The sequence below is a fragment of the Malaclemys terrapin genome, chromosome 8 (genome assembly GCF_027887155.1).
Source record: "Malaclemys terrapin pileata isolate rMalTer1 chromosome 8, rMalTer1.hap1, whole genome shotgun sequence".
In the NCBI taxonomy this organism is placed as follows: Eukaryota; Metazoa; Chordata; order Testudines; family Emydidae; genus Malaclemys; species Malaclemys terrapin.
The window spans coordinates 37152267-37170326 of NC_071512.1; the positions used below are offsets into that span (position 1 = coordinate 37152267).

Consider the following 18060-nt stretch of genomic DNA (forward strand, 5'->3'; position numbering starts at 1 on the left):
TGACATTCCATACCTTGGGGGAGTGTACTGTAACCCCCATATTCCTCATTTTCAAATAATCATGATCTTACCTTACAAGGCATGCTTTATATGTATCAGGGGAAAGATTATGATCTGCTGAAAGTCATTTCTCTATCCATATATGTATATCATTAATGCATATGAAGTTATGAGAATTGTGTAGTATGGTTGTCACTAAAATGTGCTGTAAGTTGGGGGAATGAGCCAGATATTAGCTCCCCAGAGGAAACAGCAAGGAAAGTAACAAATGCCCGGGCAGGGTGTCAAACAACCCATCAACAACCATTGTCCAGCAAGGAAGCTACAATGCAATGACTCATCTGCATGAGGCCACACCAGTGGAATTGCTCAACCTTGCTTGGAGAGAGTAATGCTCACCTGACTCTGAAGAGGGGGGCAAAGCCAAGGGGGAGGAAAGAACATAATAAAAGGGAGAGACATTTGCCATGTTCTTCCTCTCTCTTCCACCTACATCTACAGACACCACCACCACCAAACGACTGAAGTGCTAATCAAAGGGGAGAGCCTGACTGAAGAGCAACCAGCCAGCCTGTGGTGAGAAGCATCTAAGTTTGTAAGGACATTGAAAGTGTTAAGATCACTTAAAATCTATCTTTATAGTTAATAAATGTGTTTGTTTATTCTACCTGAAGCAGTGCGTTTGGTTTGAAGCATGGCAGAGGCTCCCCTTGGGATAACAAGCCTGGCACATATCAAATTCTTTGTTAAATTGACAAACTCATATAAGCTTGCAGCATCCAGTGGGCATAACCCGACACTGCAAGACCGAGTTCCTAGGGTTGTGTCTGGGACCAGAGATATTGGCTAGTGTCATTCACTTGAAAGTACACCTCTACCCCGATATAACGCTGTCCTCAGGAGCCAAAAAATCTTACTGCGTTATAGGTGAAACCGTGTTATATCGAACTTGCTTTGATCTGCCGGAGCGCACAGCCCCACCCCCCTGGAGCGCTGCTTTACCGCGTTATATCCGAATGTGTGTTATATCGGGTCGTGTTATATCAGGGTAGAGGTATAGTTGGGAGCAGCTTACATGCCAGAAGCTGTGTATGAACATCCCAGGAATAGAGTTCTCACAGCAGAGCAGGGTCAGGCTGGCTCCCAGAGTCAAGGATTGGAGTGACCTAGCAGACCACCGGTCCAGATAACACCAGAGGGGAAGGTCACAGACAGCCTTTCATCTCCAGCCGTTACATTTCAGATCACAAAACACAGTGCAAACAATCTACAGGGACTGCATGCCCCAGCTGCATGGCATCCCCTCGCGCCACCCTGGGGCACTCGGACTCGGAGGGAAGACTGGCCCCTGCTAAGCAATAACACCATGTCCCGTAACACCTGCCTCTGCCTTTCTCTCAATCCCTCACCAATTACTGACCAGGCCCAGTGCTGTTCTGCTTCTGAGATGTGTTGAGCTCACTGGTCATGGTGGTGTGGCTACACACAGCCTCCGCAGGGGCAGGAGTGAGGGGGTCTAATGTGCACCACACCAGCTGATGCTTTGTGTGGGGGAAAAGGAGGAAGGAAAGTAAAAGGGAAATCATTGAGGATCTTGGAGGCCCAGAATGCCACCTTCCCCACTTCAGAAGCAGGGGAATAGCTCAGTCCCTGCCCCTCCTCAGAATGGACACGAATCAGAACCTGCAGCCTGGCTCTTCCTTGCAGGAATCAAAGGTGCAGTATCTGTAACTGTATCCGTCCCCGGGAATACAGCTAAAAATAGCCAAAGGTCAGCATGCCCCTGCTGCATTATTATCTTGTTGAGATGCCCAACATGGGCAGAACAGAAGGTGAATAATCCATCACCAGGCTCTAGCATACCCCGTGCCTCTGCTCTCCCCGGCAACACAACCCGCCCAGGCAGCTGCAAGCCACACTTTACTTAATCAGATCCCGTCATCAGTCGGGCCGGCTCAGCCAGCTGCTGGTAGAAGCCGCCTGCACCCTCCACACAGAAAGATTAATGCCCCAGCATAGAGCCTGCAGCAAAGCAGCCAGCTGCGGCCCAGCTCCTTCCTACCACTGGAACCATCACATCCACTGCCAGCCACACAGCCTCTGTCACTGCCAAAGCCCTTTGCTCAGGAGGTCAGGACAGTGCCCGGACGGTGCCCAAGCATGGCCCACAACCTGCCAGGGGCCCAAGGGCTACACTGCGTCTATCTATCCCCAGGAGGGGTTGAGGACCTGGCATTGCTCTGAAAGGGGTGAAACATATGAGGAAGACACAAGGCCATTGGGGTCTGAACCAGAGAAAGTTTGTGCCTTATCCAAGCAGAGAGGACACCATGCCTCTCTCAACACGGCACTTGCAACACTGTGCTGGGAATATGGCACTGAGGCCGAGCTCCACTGTGCCACGAAGACAGAGGCAAATTGGAGGGAACCAAGAAGGGCCACAAAATGATCAGGGGGCTGGAGGGAAAGGCAAAAGCACTAATGGCCCTTTGTAGTCACGGCTCCCCTGATGTCAGTGGGCTTTAGGCCAGGCCCCAGATCTGCAGTACCTGGCCGAGCAAGTGCTAAGAGGAGCTGGGGGAGGAAACTGTTGGTGTGGAGTTGAAATTAAGGCCTGTTGACCTGAAACCTAATCCTCCGAACAGAAGCAGGTTCCCCACTAGGGCCAGGGCAGCTCTCCCAAGGGTGCATTCCCCAGGCATTGTTACATCCCGTCTGATCCTAATTGCTCAAGCAATGGAGCTCCCAGCCCCTCCACCCCCGCCCCTCCTGCTGCACTGTCAGGAAATTGGTCCCTGAGACTCAGCCTAAATTTTCCTTTTCATTCCCGCACAGCCACACCCCGTTGGGCTTTGCCCTCCTCAACTGCACATGCCTCTCCTAGCCTAGCACTCAAATTGGCTCCCTGGATGACCTACTCCCAGGAGGTCAGGCGCAATGACCCGCCAGGTGCCCTGCAGAAGGGAAGGGTGAATGAGTTTGTGTCCTTGCCCCTCAGCTTGTCTAAAATACCAGGCGACGGGGAGCCTCCCTCTCCTTGCTGAGGGGTGGGGCCGTCCCAAAGGTTCAGCAGTGCGGTACTCGCCAGCCCCCCCACACACACACACCTGGGGAAAGCTGCCAACACTGCGACGTCAGCATCCTGCTGCGGATCTCAGCAAGAAGGCAGGTTCCAAAGTGGGAACAGCAGTTTACGAAACAAGCCCGCTGGCAGGGCGGCTTTGCCAACTACCAATGAGCAGGAATGACACAACCCACACCCCTTCATGCAGCAGAGAAGCCCCCTCTAAAGGGCCAGCTGCTGTCCTGACCCCAGGCAGCTGTGGTCAGACCAGCTTCCTGGGCCACAGCATCACATCAAGGTTCCTCCCCACCCTGGACTCTCAGCCACGTTCTCCCAGAGATCTCATTGGTTGGGTTGTTTGCAGAGGGTGTACACTGCTTGGTGCCCACCCCCAGGGAGCTAGCCTCACTTCTGACAGACTGGGGGTCCGTGTTCTGCACCCCAGTGCCCAGAGGCAGCTGGCCTGGAGGGGATGGAGTGAGCCCCATGCTTTCCCAGAAGCGGATAACGTGGACCAGAGGGGCTGCAAAGTAGGGGCCATTTAGGCTGATGGGAAAGCCCCAACTGAGGGAAGCTCACTGGTGCAGGAAGAGACGGGGCTTCTAGAAAGCCAGGGAGCTGGGAGCAGAAAGGAGGCTGCAGGGAGTCACTGGCAGTCACTCTCCCTGAGACAAGGGGGAGAAAGGAATTTGGACCCAAGAGGAAGGGTTTGTGTTGTCTAGCAACCCAGGAGATTGGGGTTTGGTTAGAAGGGTGGAGAACACGAGGCTGGGATAGGCAAGGTAGGAAGCACTCCAGGGGAGAGGCAGGAAGGTTTGTGCTAGTACAGAGCTCTGCTGCTGGAGATAGAGTCTCTAGTAGGGTCCCAGTGTAGGGAGCGGGCCTGAGTTCCCCTGAGCGAGTGGCACAATCTAGGCTGTGAACTTGAAGACTGTCCAGAACCATTTGCTCTACTCACAGAGGGCAGTGGGGTTAAGCACTGCTTGGGACAGTGTGGAAGATGTTGACAGTACTCTGGAAGGGGAGGAGCACTGTTACTTGGGCTACATCTACACTACAGGGGGGAGTCGATTTAAGATACGCAAATTCAGCTACGTGAATAGCGTAGCTGAATTCGACGTATCGCAGCCGACTTACCCCGCTGCTGTAGGGACGGCGGCAAAATCGACCTCTGCGGCTTCCCATCGACGGCGCTTACTCCCACCTCCGCTAGTGGAGTAAGAGCATCGATTAGGGGATCGATTGTCGCGTCCCAATCGATCCCCGAGAGGTCGATTTCTACCCGCCGATTCAGGCGGGTAGTGTAGACCTAGCCTTGGTCAAACGGCTAGGCCCCGAAGATGAGGCGCAGCAGCTCCCGAGGAACAAGAGAAGGGCCACAGTGTGAGAGTGTGAGACGGCAGGCTGAGGAACCACAAGAAGAGGGCCTCAGGCTGGAAGAGCTAATGCCTAGACCACCCAGGAGGAGGTGCCCCCTCTGAGTAGAGGCCCCCGTGACAGGAATCTTGACACTGGCTCCGCAAGAGACGTATTTTGAATACAAGCCTTTTCCTGTCTTTCATTGAATGCATAGAGAGACTGTGCCCGGAGCCTAATCTCAGACAGCCCCTCCCAACTGCCCCAAGCCTCCTGCCTCCCACACAGCACCAGGCTCTGGCAGAACTGGGAATGAGTGCCGACACACCGACTCCTGAGACCGAGTGGAGAGGAGGCACCCTGCAGCCTAGCCAGCTGAGCTGCACTGTGGATCTTCATCCCTGCACAGGCCTTCACCTTCTGCAGTTGGGGCCCAATTCTGGGGACGTGGCATGCTTTCACCTCTCATTGGAACTTCAAGGTGAGTTGGGAGCACTCAGCATCCCACAGGATCAGGCCCTGGGAGACGCTTTCCATCAATGGCACTAGCACATTTACCATGCCCTGATGCTGCCCCCTTTTCTGTATTAGGGGACCCTGGTCTTTCTGTGTTGGTGGGTATACACCATACTTGTCATTGATTCTACCCTCCAGCCAATGACTCTGCGACAGAAATCCCAGCCCAGAATTACATGGCAGGATAATAACATTGATCCCAAAGACACTAAACTGCTATCAAACCCATGCCAACTCTGGGAATTTAATCAAGGGACGACAGGCTTTCAGCATGGAGATTAATCTGGTCAGAACGGACTACAGTTCCGCACAGCCTCCCCCAGCTCCAGCTTCTCCTCTCCACTGCTCAGTTCTCAGGGGCCAGGATGCATGTGAGGCTGGGAGAGATGAAGATAACTTTCCTTCAGGTGTTAAATGGCTGCATATTGGGAAGAAGCAGCTGAAATCTTCCTGATCTCTGGTGGGGCAAAGGGAGCAGCTGGGCAGGATGCTTTGGGAAATGATGTGGGAGTGGTTGCTTTAGCAACAAATTATCTTTAATACAAACCAAATTTGCTTATACAGCATCACACATTTGGTGTGGCTGGCAGGCTGGCAAGAGATGCCCTGACATTCCCTGGAGGGTGATTCGTCTCTGTAGCCACAGATCAGGTGCAGTCCAGGCAGTGGCAGTGCCAGTTTTCCCCCACCTCCACCCAGTGCTGGAGTCCTAGAAAATAAGTGCCAAGCAGGTAGCAGAGGGGAAGTGGAGGGAGCTGGGAGGAAGATAAGGGCAGTGAGAGAGCTGGAGGATGCCCAGGGGAGCAGGGGATGACTTCCTGTGGAGCCCATCCTGTGCCCACCTCCCCCCTACCTGTGCCCAGCTCCCTGTGGGGGGCTCTGCTGCCCAGGCAATCCCACTGCCCAGCTCCCCACATTGCCCAGCTCTAGCTCCGCCCTAGGCTCCTGGTAGCTCTGGGCCCCCACGCTCCCCTGCCTGGTCCTGGCTGCAGTGTCTCCAACTCTTTCTACACTGACACCTCTCCAAGAGCCCACCACCAGGGCCCAGCACCTGCCTCTCAGAAGGCACTCTGCAGCCAGTGAGAGAAAGGAGCAGGCGGCCTGGGACTGGCAGAAGTACTATAACACTGTTCTATCTCCCAGAATGGTGTTCTGGAGCATTCTGACACAACCTGAGCACTGCCCCCACCCCTTCGCAGCCCAACGTGCCTCAGCCATGACTCTCAAGTGCAAAGGAGCGGGGTCTACAGGGCTGAGACTGGCAATGGTTTTGGTGATTTGGACACCTGCTAGCTGGGAAATGGGCTGAAACCCACCAAACTCATTTCACGAAGGCCACCAGATGGCCACCAGGGGGTAACAACTTAGGGTCATTTGGAATTCTTTAGCGATGCTAACCTTTTAAAGAGGCACTTTCCTGATTCAGCAAGGCTGTTACCAATAATAGGTGGTAACAGCATCACTGAATGGCCAAAGCTGCCCAGCTGCAGGAAATCCCAGAGTAGGGGCCTCAGGACAAGTGGGTCTTGTTTTTCAAAAGAGCAAGTGCATATGCAAGGGCCCTGGATTTGCTCAGGGCAGCCCAGTAGCCCTGGTGGGATGCAGGTAAACTGGGGTGTGGATGTGCCCATAATCATCAGAGAAATTCCTCTGCAAGGAGCATGAGCTCTCATGCCTTGCCTCACTCAGACTCTGTGCACTTCCCAAAGAAACAAAGTGAGGATAAAAGCTACAGGGCATTCCTGACTTCACCAGGAACCTGGTGGTGGAGAAAGGTGCCAGGATGCTATGCCAGGGGCCATTGGCCTCTGCTTGTCAACAGCACGGGCAGTGGCACACATAGGAAGAAGAGGCTCCAGTGTCTGGGGCCCAGTGGCCTCTCTGCTTCCACTTCCAACAAGGAAAACAGGTGTGATGTGGGCACTTGAACTGAGACACTCAGCTTATTTCATGCCAGCCAATCAGCCAGCAGGTGGGATGGTACCTGGGGATGGACTAAGATAAAGGACTTTCACCTGACTCCCATCCTCCTCCAGCCAGTTCCCCCCCCCGGGGGGGTGATTTGGAACCTGTTCTATTTGCAGTGAACAGCTGCAGATTGGCTTTCCCCTCCCCGGAGCCACTCAGCCCTCCCAGATTTGCTTTTTACTCCACACACGTTCCGCATCAGGAAAGTTGAGTAAAATGAGGGGAAGGGATTATCCGGGCTGCTGTTCCTGGTGCTGGCAGGGCTGCGGATCTGAGGCTGGGCCCAGGTTTCCCAGTCTTCAGCGCAGCCCTCCCAACTAACGAGCAAGAGATTGTTGTAGTGGCAAATGAGAGGCCAAGCCAAGCCCATGTCCGCGTTCAGCACCATGGAGAGCTGCCCGAGGCATGGCCCGGACTGACCCAGCCAGCCTGCGGGAAGGACCCGGGAGGAGGCAGAAGCGCCCCATGCATGGGGGGAAGAACACAGGACAGCAAGAAGCAGCCGGGGGCCCATGGGCCGCTCGCTCCTCCGTGCAGAGAGCCCTTTGCAGACCGTCACCCCACCAGGTGTCAGCCCGGTGACCAGCAACAGACCAGCAACAGGTCTGCAGCGAGCCAGGGACCCACGCCCCCAGCGCCCGGCCCAGGGTGACGGGCTGGCGCTCTGCCCCTCCTCGGCACAGCGCAGGGGCACGGCTCTCTCTCTGCCCGGCCACGGCCCCCTCCCTTCCCCGGGCACGGCCCCTTGCCCGGCCGGCCCCCGCCCTACCCGGGCACGGCCCCCCGGCTCTCACCGTCGCAGTTGACCAGGATGATGGCCAGCATGTAGTCCTTGCCCAGCATGGCCTCGGCGAGCCGGGCGCCAGGGGACGGGACAGGACGCGGCGAGCGGCGGCTGCAGGACCAGCGGCGGGCTGGAGCGCGGGGAGGGGCTGGGCAGGGGAGGCGGGGCCGGGGGAGGGGGCTGGAGGGGAGGTGCACGGGGAGGGGCAGAGGGGAGGGGCAGTGGGTCCGTGGCGTGCCGGAGGCCAGGCGAGTGGGAATATGGGGTGCGGGCCGAGGGGCTCAAGTGCAGGGACAGGCCGCGGCTGTGGCCAGGGAGCTGGCCAAAGGCGGCCACTCCGCGCAGTTTCCATCCAGGGCCACTGCAGTGGGGAGGCAGAGGCCTGGCAGGAGGGGCTGGGGCGCTGTCCGGCCCTCCGCGGAGCCCTGGCTCCGCCTTCCGGGAAGGGAGCAGCTGGCCAGCTCTGTTCAGCAGAGATCTGGGTCCAAGGAGATCCTAAGGTTCCCACTGGCTCCCACACCCACCACCCTAGTATCTGTAATGGGACCCGACGCCCCTTTCCCAGCAGGGCCAGGAAACCCGAGTGGTCTATGGAGACAATGTTGAGAGCAGCTTCTTTCTCCAGTGAGACCAGATTCAGCCACCCATCTCTGCCGTAGGGCATTTGGGAGAGGGGGTGCCGAGTAGCTTCCCACACAAAGCTGTAGGCGGAAGGATTATTGTGAGCAAACTGCTGTTGTCTCTAGCTTTCCATGCTAGAAACACCTCCCCCAAGGAGCAGAACTCGCTCTACGGTGGTAGGTACAGGGATTGGGGTTCTTGGGAGAGGAACACTTGGTATTTAAATGAAATATAAAGGGTTCCACTCAGACACAAGCTAAAGAGGCAGCTCCTTCCTGTGCCCTGGGGGACAAAGTTCAAGGCTGGCTTTGACCATCACACAGTCCCTCCTCATTCAACACACTCCCCCCAACTCTGCCTCACATTGAAGAGGGCTCCTGACCTTAGAAGGGCCTCTCTGTCTAGCTAACTCTAAAGAGACATCCCATTCCCAACCCCACTAAGAGGAAACATGGGCTTGTAGGTAAACCAGAGGGCAAGGAGTCAGGAGATCAGGGCTCTGTTCCAAGCAGTGCTGCCACCGACAATAAATCACTTCCTACTCTGTTTCCTTGGTTTACACATCTGTTGGGAGGCTTAATTGCTCAGTGCTGGTAAAGTGCTTGGAGATTCTCAGCTAGAAGGTGCTAGAGACAGGCAGAGGACTTATTCAGCATTTATGAAATGCCTGTGCTAGAGAGCTGTCTGGTGTTTCATACTGACCTTAGATTCCAAGGCCAGAAGGAACCATTGTGATCATCTAGTCTGACCTCCTGTGTAACACAGGCCAGAGAACTGTCCCCAAATAATTCCTAGAGCAGATCATTTAGAAAATCATCCAATCATGATTTGAAATTTGTCACTGATGGAGAATCCCCCATGACTCTTGGTAAATTGTTCCAATGGTTAATTACCCTCACTGTCAACATTTTATACCTTATTTTCAGTCAGAATTTGTCTCGTTTCAACTTCCAACCACATTCCAGCAGGGATAAATGAGGTTGCCTTGTCGTTATAAAGTTGAAGGTCTCAATGTGGTTCTCAAACATTTTATGAATTTGGCTTCCCAGAAGGAAACAGCTTTATCCCCATTTTACAGCTGGGCAAAGTGAAGTTGAGAGGCACAAAACAAGGTCACACAGTCAGTCAGAAGCAAACTCTGAACAGAACCCAAAACTACTGACCCTCAGTGTCCTGCTTTAGCCATTGGATTACACTGCCTTTCTAATGTTATCTGAAGGTCTGGAAACCCTTAGGGTGGGATTATCAAAGGCATATTGCAGTGAGAGGTGCATTAAAATGGCCCCAGATTAGATTGGATATCAACTGAATTAACTGGTCAGTGTTAGTAAGGTGCTTAGAAGATCTACCTGGGGGATATCTGTGAGCATGCTGGTAGCCATAAGCACATGGGATCACTATGTCCACTCTGCAGCTGTCAGTGTGCCTATGGTTTATCCTTGCATACTGGGCAGGTTGCCATGTTAATGTGAACAATCTGGTATCTGTGTGCATGGTGAGCCCAATATACACGTGTAGTATTTCTGGGAATGTGTGATATAATTTTTACATGGCCTATGTGTGCGTGCCCAGTGGCTGTGTATTTGAAGTATTCATGTGGACACAGGCTATGTGAATGTGGGATACTGATGGGTTAGGGTGTGGGTGTGCCCGTGCAGTATTTGTGAGAACTTGAGGTGCCCATGTGTGCGGGGGATATCTGTGAGAACCTAAAAAAAACGAGGAGTACTTGTGGCACCTTCTATAGACTAACAAATTTATTTGTGCATAAGCTTTCGTGGGCTAAAACCCATTTCATCAGATGCATGGAGTGGAAAATACAGTAGGAAGGTATATATAGCAGTACATGAAAAGATGGGAGTTGCCTTACCAAGTGGGGGGTCGAGAGAATTCAATTAAAGTGGGCTATTATCAACAGGATGAAAAATCACTTTTGTAGTGGTAATAAGGGTGATTCATTTCAAACAGTAAACAAGAAGGTGTGAGTAACAGTTTCTTTTAGAAAGAAAATCAGTACTTGGTCCTGCTAGTGAAGGCAGGGGGCTGGACTCGATGACCTTTCAAGGTCCCTTCCAGTTCTAGGAGATGGGATATCTCCATTAATTAATTTTAGTTCTTGTAGTGACCCATCCACTACAAGAAGGTATGTTTTGCGTGCACATTGTTGTGCGTGTGCAAGTAGGGCACGTTCCATGTGCAGGTTGGTATCCAAATGCATGCGAATAAGGAAAGGGGGCATGTAGGGCATGTGAACATGGATTACCTATGTGTAGAACCCTGTGTTTTTTTGCAAATATGAAATTAGAAATAAAACAAAACATAATGTATGCAATGACAAACCCACCCGTAATGGCAGTGCCTGCGTGCTCTTCACCCCACATCGGACCCTCCCCCGACACGTGAGTAAACCAAACTAACACGGACTCCCCTCGTCCCCAAAGAAACGAGCTACAGTATTAGGCAGGCAGGAGACACAGGACTCTACAGGGCTCCGCCCACGGCCCGGGAGGGGACAGGCATGGAGGGGAATGATGCTGGCAGCAGGTGACGGGGCGAGTGCGGGTCGGTGACGTAAGGCGGAGCCCGTGACGTAGCGGGTGCGAGGGACGTGCAGGCCGGAACCTCCCCACGCAGCCTCTGGTGCCCACGTGCCACCCGTCACGCTGCGGCTTGGGGGCGGGGTAGCGGCTCTGGTCTATGGTTTCCGGCTGGGACAGGAAGCGTTTCCGCCCTGTTTCAAGATGGCGACTACTTTGCCTTTGTTCCTTTCCCTTGAGCTGGCAGCGTCACGTGACGCATTGTGCCCAATACGCCTTTCAATATGCATGATTAGGCTATATAGCGTCCGGGCTGGGGATGCTGTGTGGACTGCGCATGTGCGAATAGAGGGCCGGCCCTGAAGATGGCGGATGATAAGGTGAGAGAGGCGCTGGGAGGCTGGGCTGTATCGTGCCCGGCTCACAGCCTGGCCCGACTCGTAGGCAGTGGTGCTGGTCCCGCCACCTGGGGGTCGGTGGGAGCCAAGGGCTCGCTGTTGTGACCCGGGCCCCGCTGCCTGCCCGGCCCCGGCAGCTCTTCCCCCGCTGGGCCCGAGTTCTCCGGGGGGCGGAGAAAGCTGCCGGTGCCATAAAGCCTCCGGCTTGGAGAGCCCCGAGCCGCCGCGTCCCCTGCCCCCGGCTCCGGCCGCGTGTTCGGCCTGGGCTGCGAACGGCGAGGGAGCATCAGGCCGAGGAACCGTTCCGGCAGCCGGCCAGTGCTGAGCGTGCTCGGTGGCTGGGCTCCGCTGCCCCAGTGGCCGTAACAGCGAAGGTAATGCTCGGTAACTACTTATCTGTGTCTCCCAAGCGGTTACCTGAGCCTGCTGCGACCTGTAAGTGGGGTAACTCCACTGTTGGGCTAGATACTTCCTAGCTTCCCACTACCGCCTTGGTGCGGCGTTAACCGGCCTCTCTCTGGCTCTCCCAACCACGGAGCCTTTCTGGCGCTGCATTTTGTAATGCGCTTTCCGCAGAGTGACACGATTGCAGGGATTTCTGGTTTTACCGGTGGCCTGACCTGTAGTGCATACACCCTATGAAGGTAGGTGACACAGATCAAGCCTTACCATCTTTTCTCAAAATTGCACAGCTGGAGGCTTGAAATTGAACACTTTTGTAGATTTCATTAGGCATATGATTGTAGAATGTCTGAAGTTGAAAATAATGGGCTTTTGACATTGGTTAAGCCCCTTCAGAATTGAAATGACTGAACTAAACTTCAGTAACCATGGGATATTTTTAGGCAGTCTTAATTCCCTTCTGTACAGGCCTGGGAAGCCTTAGCCTCCTACCTTTAGTTTAAAAGATAGATCGGGGTCGGCAACCTCTGGCACACGGCTCCCGAGGGATGTGCTGGCCGCAGCTTCCCGCAGCCCCCATTGGCCTGGAGCGGCGAACTACAGCCAGTGGGAGCCGCGATCGGCTGAACCTGCCGACGCGGCAGGTAAACAAACTGGCCTGGCCCGCCAGGGTGCTTACCCTGGCAAGCCGCGTGCCAGAGGTTGCCGACCCCTGAGATAGATCTACTTAAAATGTGACTTTGTCAACATTAGTGCAGTCTGTTACATCAGTCTAGTACTGGGATCGGCAACCTTTGGCACAGGGCTCGCGGGCTGGGTCGCTTTGTTTACCTGCCATGTCTGCAAGTTCGGTTGATCGTGGCTCCCACTGGCTGCGGTTCGCTGCTTCAGGCCAATGGGGGTTGCAGGAAATGACGTGGGCCAAGGGATGTGCTGGCAGCCGCTTTCCACCGCCCCCATTGGCCTGGAGCGGCGAAACATGGCTAGTGGGAGCCATGATCGGCTGAACCTGCGGATGCGGCCCGTAAACAAACCGGCCCAGCCCGCCGGGCTTACCCTGGCAAGCTGCGTGCCAAAGGCTGCTGACCCCTGGTCTAGTCACTTCCTGTTCCCTCTGCAGCATGGCTTAAATGCTATGCCAGAATAGTAGTTCCCTGAACAAAAGGAATTTGACTCTTTGTCATGAAGTTACTGAATTGCATGTTTGCAAGCAGTATGCAACATTGAGTATTTGTTTTAATTGTGTAGGACTCAAGACCAAAGCTGAAGGATCTTGCTTTTTTGAAGTCTCAGTTGGAAAACTTACAGCAGCGAGTGGAAGACGAGGTGCAGGCTGGAGTGGGCCAGGTAAAGCTGAAGTTCTTTAACACTTTAGCCCTAGATTAATCTCCCAAGAAGTTGTGCTGTTCTGTGATCTTCCAGTAGAATGAATGTATCCTGTTCCACTTGGAGTGCACACTAGTTGTATCTCCAACCAAGTTGAATGCTTGGTTTCACTTGCTTTCTTGGCAAAATACTGAGGTTATATTTATTTCTTCTGTGGTGATAACATTTCCCTAGACCACTGTTGCCAGGTTTGTGTAATCAGTGGAAGAAGATGACATGTTCCATCTAAGTTTTATGCATTAGGGTACACTTTTGTCCAAGAGACTATTTCATCCCCTTCTCTCCTTTTTCTCTGCAGGATGGTTCTTTGCTGGCATCTCCATTTCTCAAAGGGTTTCTGGCAGGTTACATTGTAGCCAAACTCCGATCTTCTGCAGTCCTAGGATTTGTGTTTGGGACCTGCACTGGAATATATGCAGCTCAGGCCTATGCAGTTCCCAATGTTGAAAAGACAATCCGAGACTATGTCAGCTCGCTGAGGAAAGGACCAGACTAGAGGAGAATCCTTTTGGACAACAATGCACTCCAGAAACAGCTCTTCTCTTGTTAGACATCTTTGACATGATCTTAAGGGGCTCCCAGGACTGTAGCTACATATGTCATTCTGGCCCATTGTAAAACATGTGTAATACCAGATCAGTGTGAAACATCAGCAGGTCTGATTACAAAATATTATTAATCAGAATACCCTGAAGGTAGCAACCGCTGCTTTCAGCTGTCCAGTGCTTGCGAGCTTCAAAATCTGAATGTTGACAACTGCCTTTCTCACTGTAATTTCTTACCCTGCATTTCCCCCCAGTAGACTGGAAGGGCGGCTGTGTCAGATCATCTCAAATGCTATTATTACACCCCTTCACATATCGATTGCCTTGCCCAGGAAATGTGCTTTGTCTGATTTCTAGGGAGACCTCAATTTTTTTCCCTGATAAAGAGCAAACATGTTCCTCTTCTTGCATTGAGCACATAATGAATAGTTCAGTGTCTTCCTAATTAGACTGTCTTTAAATATATGGCATTTGTTGTCTCTCTTTCCAAGGCAGTGACTTGATTTTTAGAAACCCATCTACATCCTGGAATGTTCTTGCCTCTACTGAGGCTCTGACCGTGAAAGGACTAGGTGCTATCCTTTACCCTTTGCTGGAATCCACTGCCTCATGGGAATAATTATTGCAAATGGTAGTGCTGCTGGTTCACTGCTCAGCACTCCCACCAGGGGGCTCAAGAGAGTGCTGTGGGCACTGATGCTAGTCACGTCTGTTGCTATCTATGGCTCTCATGCACCTCTTCTGACTCTTTGTAAAGTGGATGGAAAGATCCCATTCAGCGCCTCATCAGTTGTGGTTCTTACTGAACTGACCAAGCTGGTGATCTCCTTCATTTCCCTGCTGATCTGGGACCGGAGGCAGCTGGGAGTCTCCCTGTCATGGCGCCATGCTGCCCCCTTTGCCCTATCTGCGCTACTCTATGCTGCCAACAATAACCTGGTGGTTCACATGCAGCTGTTCATGGATCCTAGCACCTACCAGGTCCTGAGTAACCTGAAGATTGGCAGTACTGCTCTCCTGTACAGCATGTTCCTGCACCAAAGACTCTCTCTGCACAAGTGGCTGGCCCTCTTCCTGCTAACAGCTGCTGGGGCGAGCTACACCTATGGAGGCCTCCAGGACCTGCAGCACTCCTCCAGCTCCTCTGAGATGCAGTTACACGTCACCCTGATTGGCTTGCTGCTCATCTCCGTGTACTGCCTGATATCAGGCCTGTCTGCTGTCTATACTGAAGTCATCCTGAAAACCCAAGATCTGCCACTTACTCTCCAGAACCTGTTTCTTTACTTCTTTGGAGTCCTGCTGAACTTGATTGCCCATCTCTTGAGCAGCAATGGGGCTGGATTCCTGGATGGCTTTTCTTTCTGGGTGCTGGTAATCGTGGTCGGCCAGGCCCTGAATGGCTTGATAATGTCTGTGGTCATGAAGCACAGCAGTAACATCACCAGGCTCTTCGTTATCTCCTGCTCCGTGCTTGTTAATGCCCTTCTATCCATGCTGCTCTTCAGCCTGCAGCTCACTGCCTTTTTCTTCCTCGCGGTCTTGCTGATTGGCTTGGCAGTTCACTTGTATTATGGAGTCAAATAGACTCCACCTTGCAGCTCTGTGGGAGACATCTGGTTTTGAGGCTATAGCTGGCATGTTCTGGGCTATTATGTTGGGGTGGTAACTGCTTGTTGCTTTTTTTTTTTTTCTCATTTTTCTGTAACAAATGCATTAGTCTGGCCTGACTGCCCTCTTAGAAGGCAGTTTCCCTTCAGAACCCGTCACCTGAGGTCGGGGACAAGCATGTGTGAGGCAGTAGGACTGCAGCTGAAAGCTACTGGCTATCACAAGCAGACCTTGCCTGTAGCTAGCACGTGCACTGTAAGGAATTGCACTATTGTGCAGCACGAAGAAGTGGGAGGGGATATATTGCATGGGCTCTGTATTCCGCATACAGGGACTCAGCAGCCCCTATTGGTGGGCCTGATCCTGCAGACAATGTATCCCTTTTGGGGGAAGGGTGAGAGGGCTTCCTTGTGAAGACTAAGCCAGTGACAGTAACAGCAGTTTAATGGTGTCCTCTGTGACCATCCCCCATTTTCCCTTTTTGCCTAAGCTCCTGTCCTCAGGCCCTTTCTTGGAGGGCTCTGAGGGACTCTCGTTACAGCTGAGCAGCACCATTTCCATCTCATTCAGGGACCACTTGTGTGATGTGAGCTGCTTCCTTCTCTCTCTGGCTGTGCCTGGTGCCTCCACAACACTCTGAGCCCTGATCCAGCTGTTACAAATTCAAAGTGCCTTTTGGAAGGGGGATAGTCCCAGTTTTGTGCACATCCTGTGCAGTGAGCTGCACATTGATTCCAAGGCAGAGCCTTGTTCTCAAGCAACGTATGGCGAGTGTATTTCCCAGACCCCTTCCTACCTGCTGCTCTCATCTCTGTAACAAAGCATCAAAGAGCTGTTGACTCTTCTGTCAGTGGAAACGATACGTGTAACCATCTCCCTGGAAAGTTCCCGTAACATGACGAGCTGCTGTTCAGCTGGGGGCCTGTGTGTGCATGGTTATCACTAACATGCCTTATGCACACACGCTGGCACACCCGTTTCTCAAAATCTGGCTCTTAACGTGTAGTAGACTCCTGGGCCCAGATCCTCAAAGGCACCTAACTCCCATTGATTCCACTGGGAGCTAGGTGCCTAAATACCTTTGCAGAGCTTAGCCCTGGTCACCTAGGCCCCAGCTGGAACCCATCAGGTGAATCTGTTGCTAGCATCTGCCTGTTTGCCAGGTACCTAATGCCCACAGCTAACTTCTCTTGCCCTTTGGATTGAAGCATAGATCTGTATCTTCACCATGAAAGCAGCTACTGTTGAGTGTTAGCTGAGCTGTCAGCTATGATGCACGGCAGGAGCTGGGGTGGTGGCTTGAAGGCCAGAAGAGTTCCCTGTTGATTGGGAAAGAGGAAAAGGAAACTTCCAAAATAAAATGGTTGGAATCATTAAGATGCCCAGAATTGAAGACTGGGCTAATGGCCGTGCTCGGGCAGGGTCTGGTTTGGCAACCCTGCAGCCTGATCCCTCTGTTTAGCCACAGAACAGTTCCAGGCCTGGCAGTCCCAGCTTCCCCTACATGTGCCAGTGGCCCACCTTGAGGGACCCCATCTCTGTTCAGTCTCCATGGTCCAGTCAGGGCCACCGGGGAGGGGGGGGGCAGCAAGTGGGGCAATTTGCCCCAGGCCCCACAGGGGCCCCCAGGAGAATATAGTAGTCTACAGTATTGCAACTTTTTTTAATGTAAGGGGCCCCCAAAATTGCTTTGCCCCAGGCCCCCTGAATCCTCTGGACGGCCCTGGTTCCAGTCTGTTTTTGGGGTTTGCTCAGGCAGGCCAGTTGTCAGCCTGGTGGTGGAGATCTGCCCTCTTGAAAATTGTCCTTGCCAAGCCCTTGGTTTCTCCATAAATGACTAAACCGTTTACAAATGACTGACAGGGTGGGAGGAAGGCAGCTCCCTGCTTTGTGCCAGCCAGCCAGTGCAAGAGCCCAAGCAGTTGGCTTGGCAGGGGAGAGCTTTTTGCTCTGCTATTCCCGGTACCAAACCTCAGCAAGGGGTCTGCGTGTACTGGGCAAGGGGTTCAGCTGTCTCCAGAGTAGGGTGTCTGAACAGGGGCTAATGCTTCCTCCCTAGCCTAGAAATGCAATAAAAGTGCACTCTGAGAGGCAGGGCTGGAGCTTTGGGCTTTCCCCCCTACACCTTTCCGCTGCCCATGCTTTCCTCTCCAGTGCACCTGCCCTTCAACATGCAGAAGCCACCACATGCATCTGCTGCTTCCTGAGAAGGGGTCTGACTACATTCCACACCCCTGCCAGCTCCAGCTCAGTCTGCCCTGGAGTGTTGTGCTTCCCAGCATGCTGTTGGGCAGATCCTGTGCTGGGCAGCCCAAACTCCCTACCTCAGGGAAGCTGTGCCTCATCTCATGAATTGAGTTGTCCATTTCCCACTGTGCCACTGCCAGGCTGGGACAGGGCAGGGGGCAGCCATTCCTGCTACAGGCCTCTGATTGCCACTTGACCTGGAGTCCTCATGGGAGCAGTGTAGCTGCATGGGGCTGTTGCCTTGCTTGTCAGCTGACGCCTGCAGCAGTGTGCGTTTTTGAGAGCATAGTGACTGTTTAGCCTGTATAAATGTTGGTACAAATCCAGATACAAACCCAACTTAAGTTTGACAAGGTTCAATTCCTGTCACCTCCAGTGCGTCAAACAGCAACGCCTACCCTGGCGCTGGCTGTAGTATTAAAACCTGCATTTTCCCAGCCCTTGTGACTGTCTCATTCCTATCCTCTTGCTGGCAGGGAGACTGGTCGGACCAAACAGGCCAATGCCCAGCCCCTAGTCTGACCTCATTTTAATGTGTCTCTGGATTGGAGCGAAGGGCCCTTCCTCAGTGGAGCACAGCATCCTATTGGAACCTTTGAATACACTGTTTATTGAGAGTCTCATT

General features: G+C 53.1%; 3 protein-coding genes across 4 annotated transcripts in view; 2 read left to right on the plus strand and 1 right to left on the minus strand.

The window, feature by feature from the left end:
• The window catches only part of APBB3 (amyloid beta precursor protein binding family B member 3), a 37616-nt gene extending 29807 nt beyond the window's left edge, over positions 1-7809 (minus strand). The window contains exon 1 of the mRNA XM_054037833.1: positions 7699-7809. Within this exon, the coding sequence (XP_053893808.1) occupies positions 7699-7747 (49 nt within the window). The 5' untranslated portion in view covers positions 7748-7809. The remainder of the gene's footprint in view (positions 1-7698) is intronic.
• Positions 7810-11123: 3314 nt separating this feature from the next.
• On the plus strand, positions 11124-14067 carry SLC35A4 (solute carrier family 35 member A4). Of its 2 annotated transcripts, none has more exons than XM_054037611.1 (3): positions 11124-11226; positions 12895-12993; positions 13331-14067. In XM_054037611.1, the coding sequence occupies exons 1-3, from the start codon at positions 11212-11214 to the stop codon at positions 13526-13528; spliced, it is 312 nt and encodes a 103-aa protein (XP_053893586.1). In that variant the 5' UTR covers positions 11124-11211; the 3' UTR covers positions 13529-14067. The 2 variants fall into 2 exon arrangements, with proteins under 2 accessions (XP_053893586.1, XP_053893587.1); XM_054037612.1 differs by lacking the exon at positions 11124-11226 and adding an exon at positions 11868-11888.
• A 104-nt stretch (positions 14068-14171) lies between these two features.
• LOC128841999 (probable UDP-sugar transporter protein SLC35A4) lies at positions 14172-17872 on the plus strand. Its single transcript, XM_054037610.1, has one exon. It carries the CDS (start codon positions 14187-14189, stop codon positions 15162-15164), a length of 978 nt encoding a protein of 325 aa, XP_053893585.1. The 5' UTR covers positions 14172-14186; the 3' UTR covers positions 15165-17872.
• Positions 17873-18060: the final 188 nt, after the last annotated feature.

What these genes read in the sequence shown, in the direction of transcription:
- SLC35A4 (XM_054037611.1), top strand. An exon ending in TGCAGGCTGGAGTGGGCCAG is followed by an intron (nt 12,994 to 13,330) that starts GTAAAGCTGAAG and finishes TTTTCTCTGCAG; the next exon opens with GATGGTTCTTTGCTGGCATC.
- LOC128841999 (XM_054037610.1), top strand. Translation starts at nt 14,187, where the DNA reads ATGGGAATAATTATTGCAAATGGTAGTGCTGCTGGTTCACTGCTCAGC.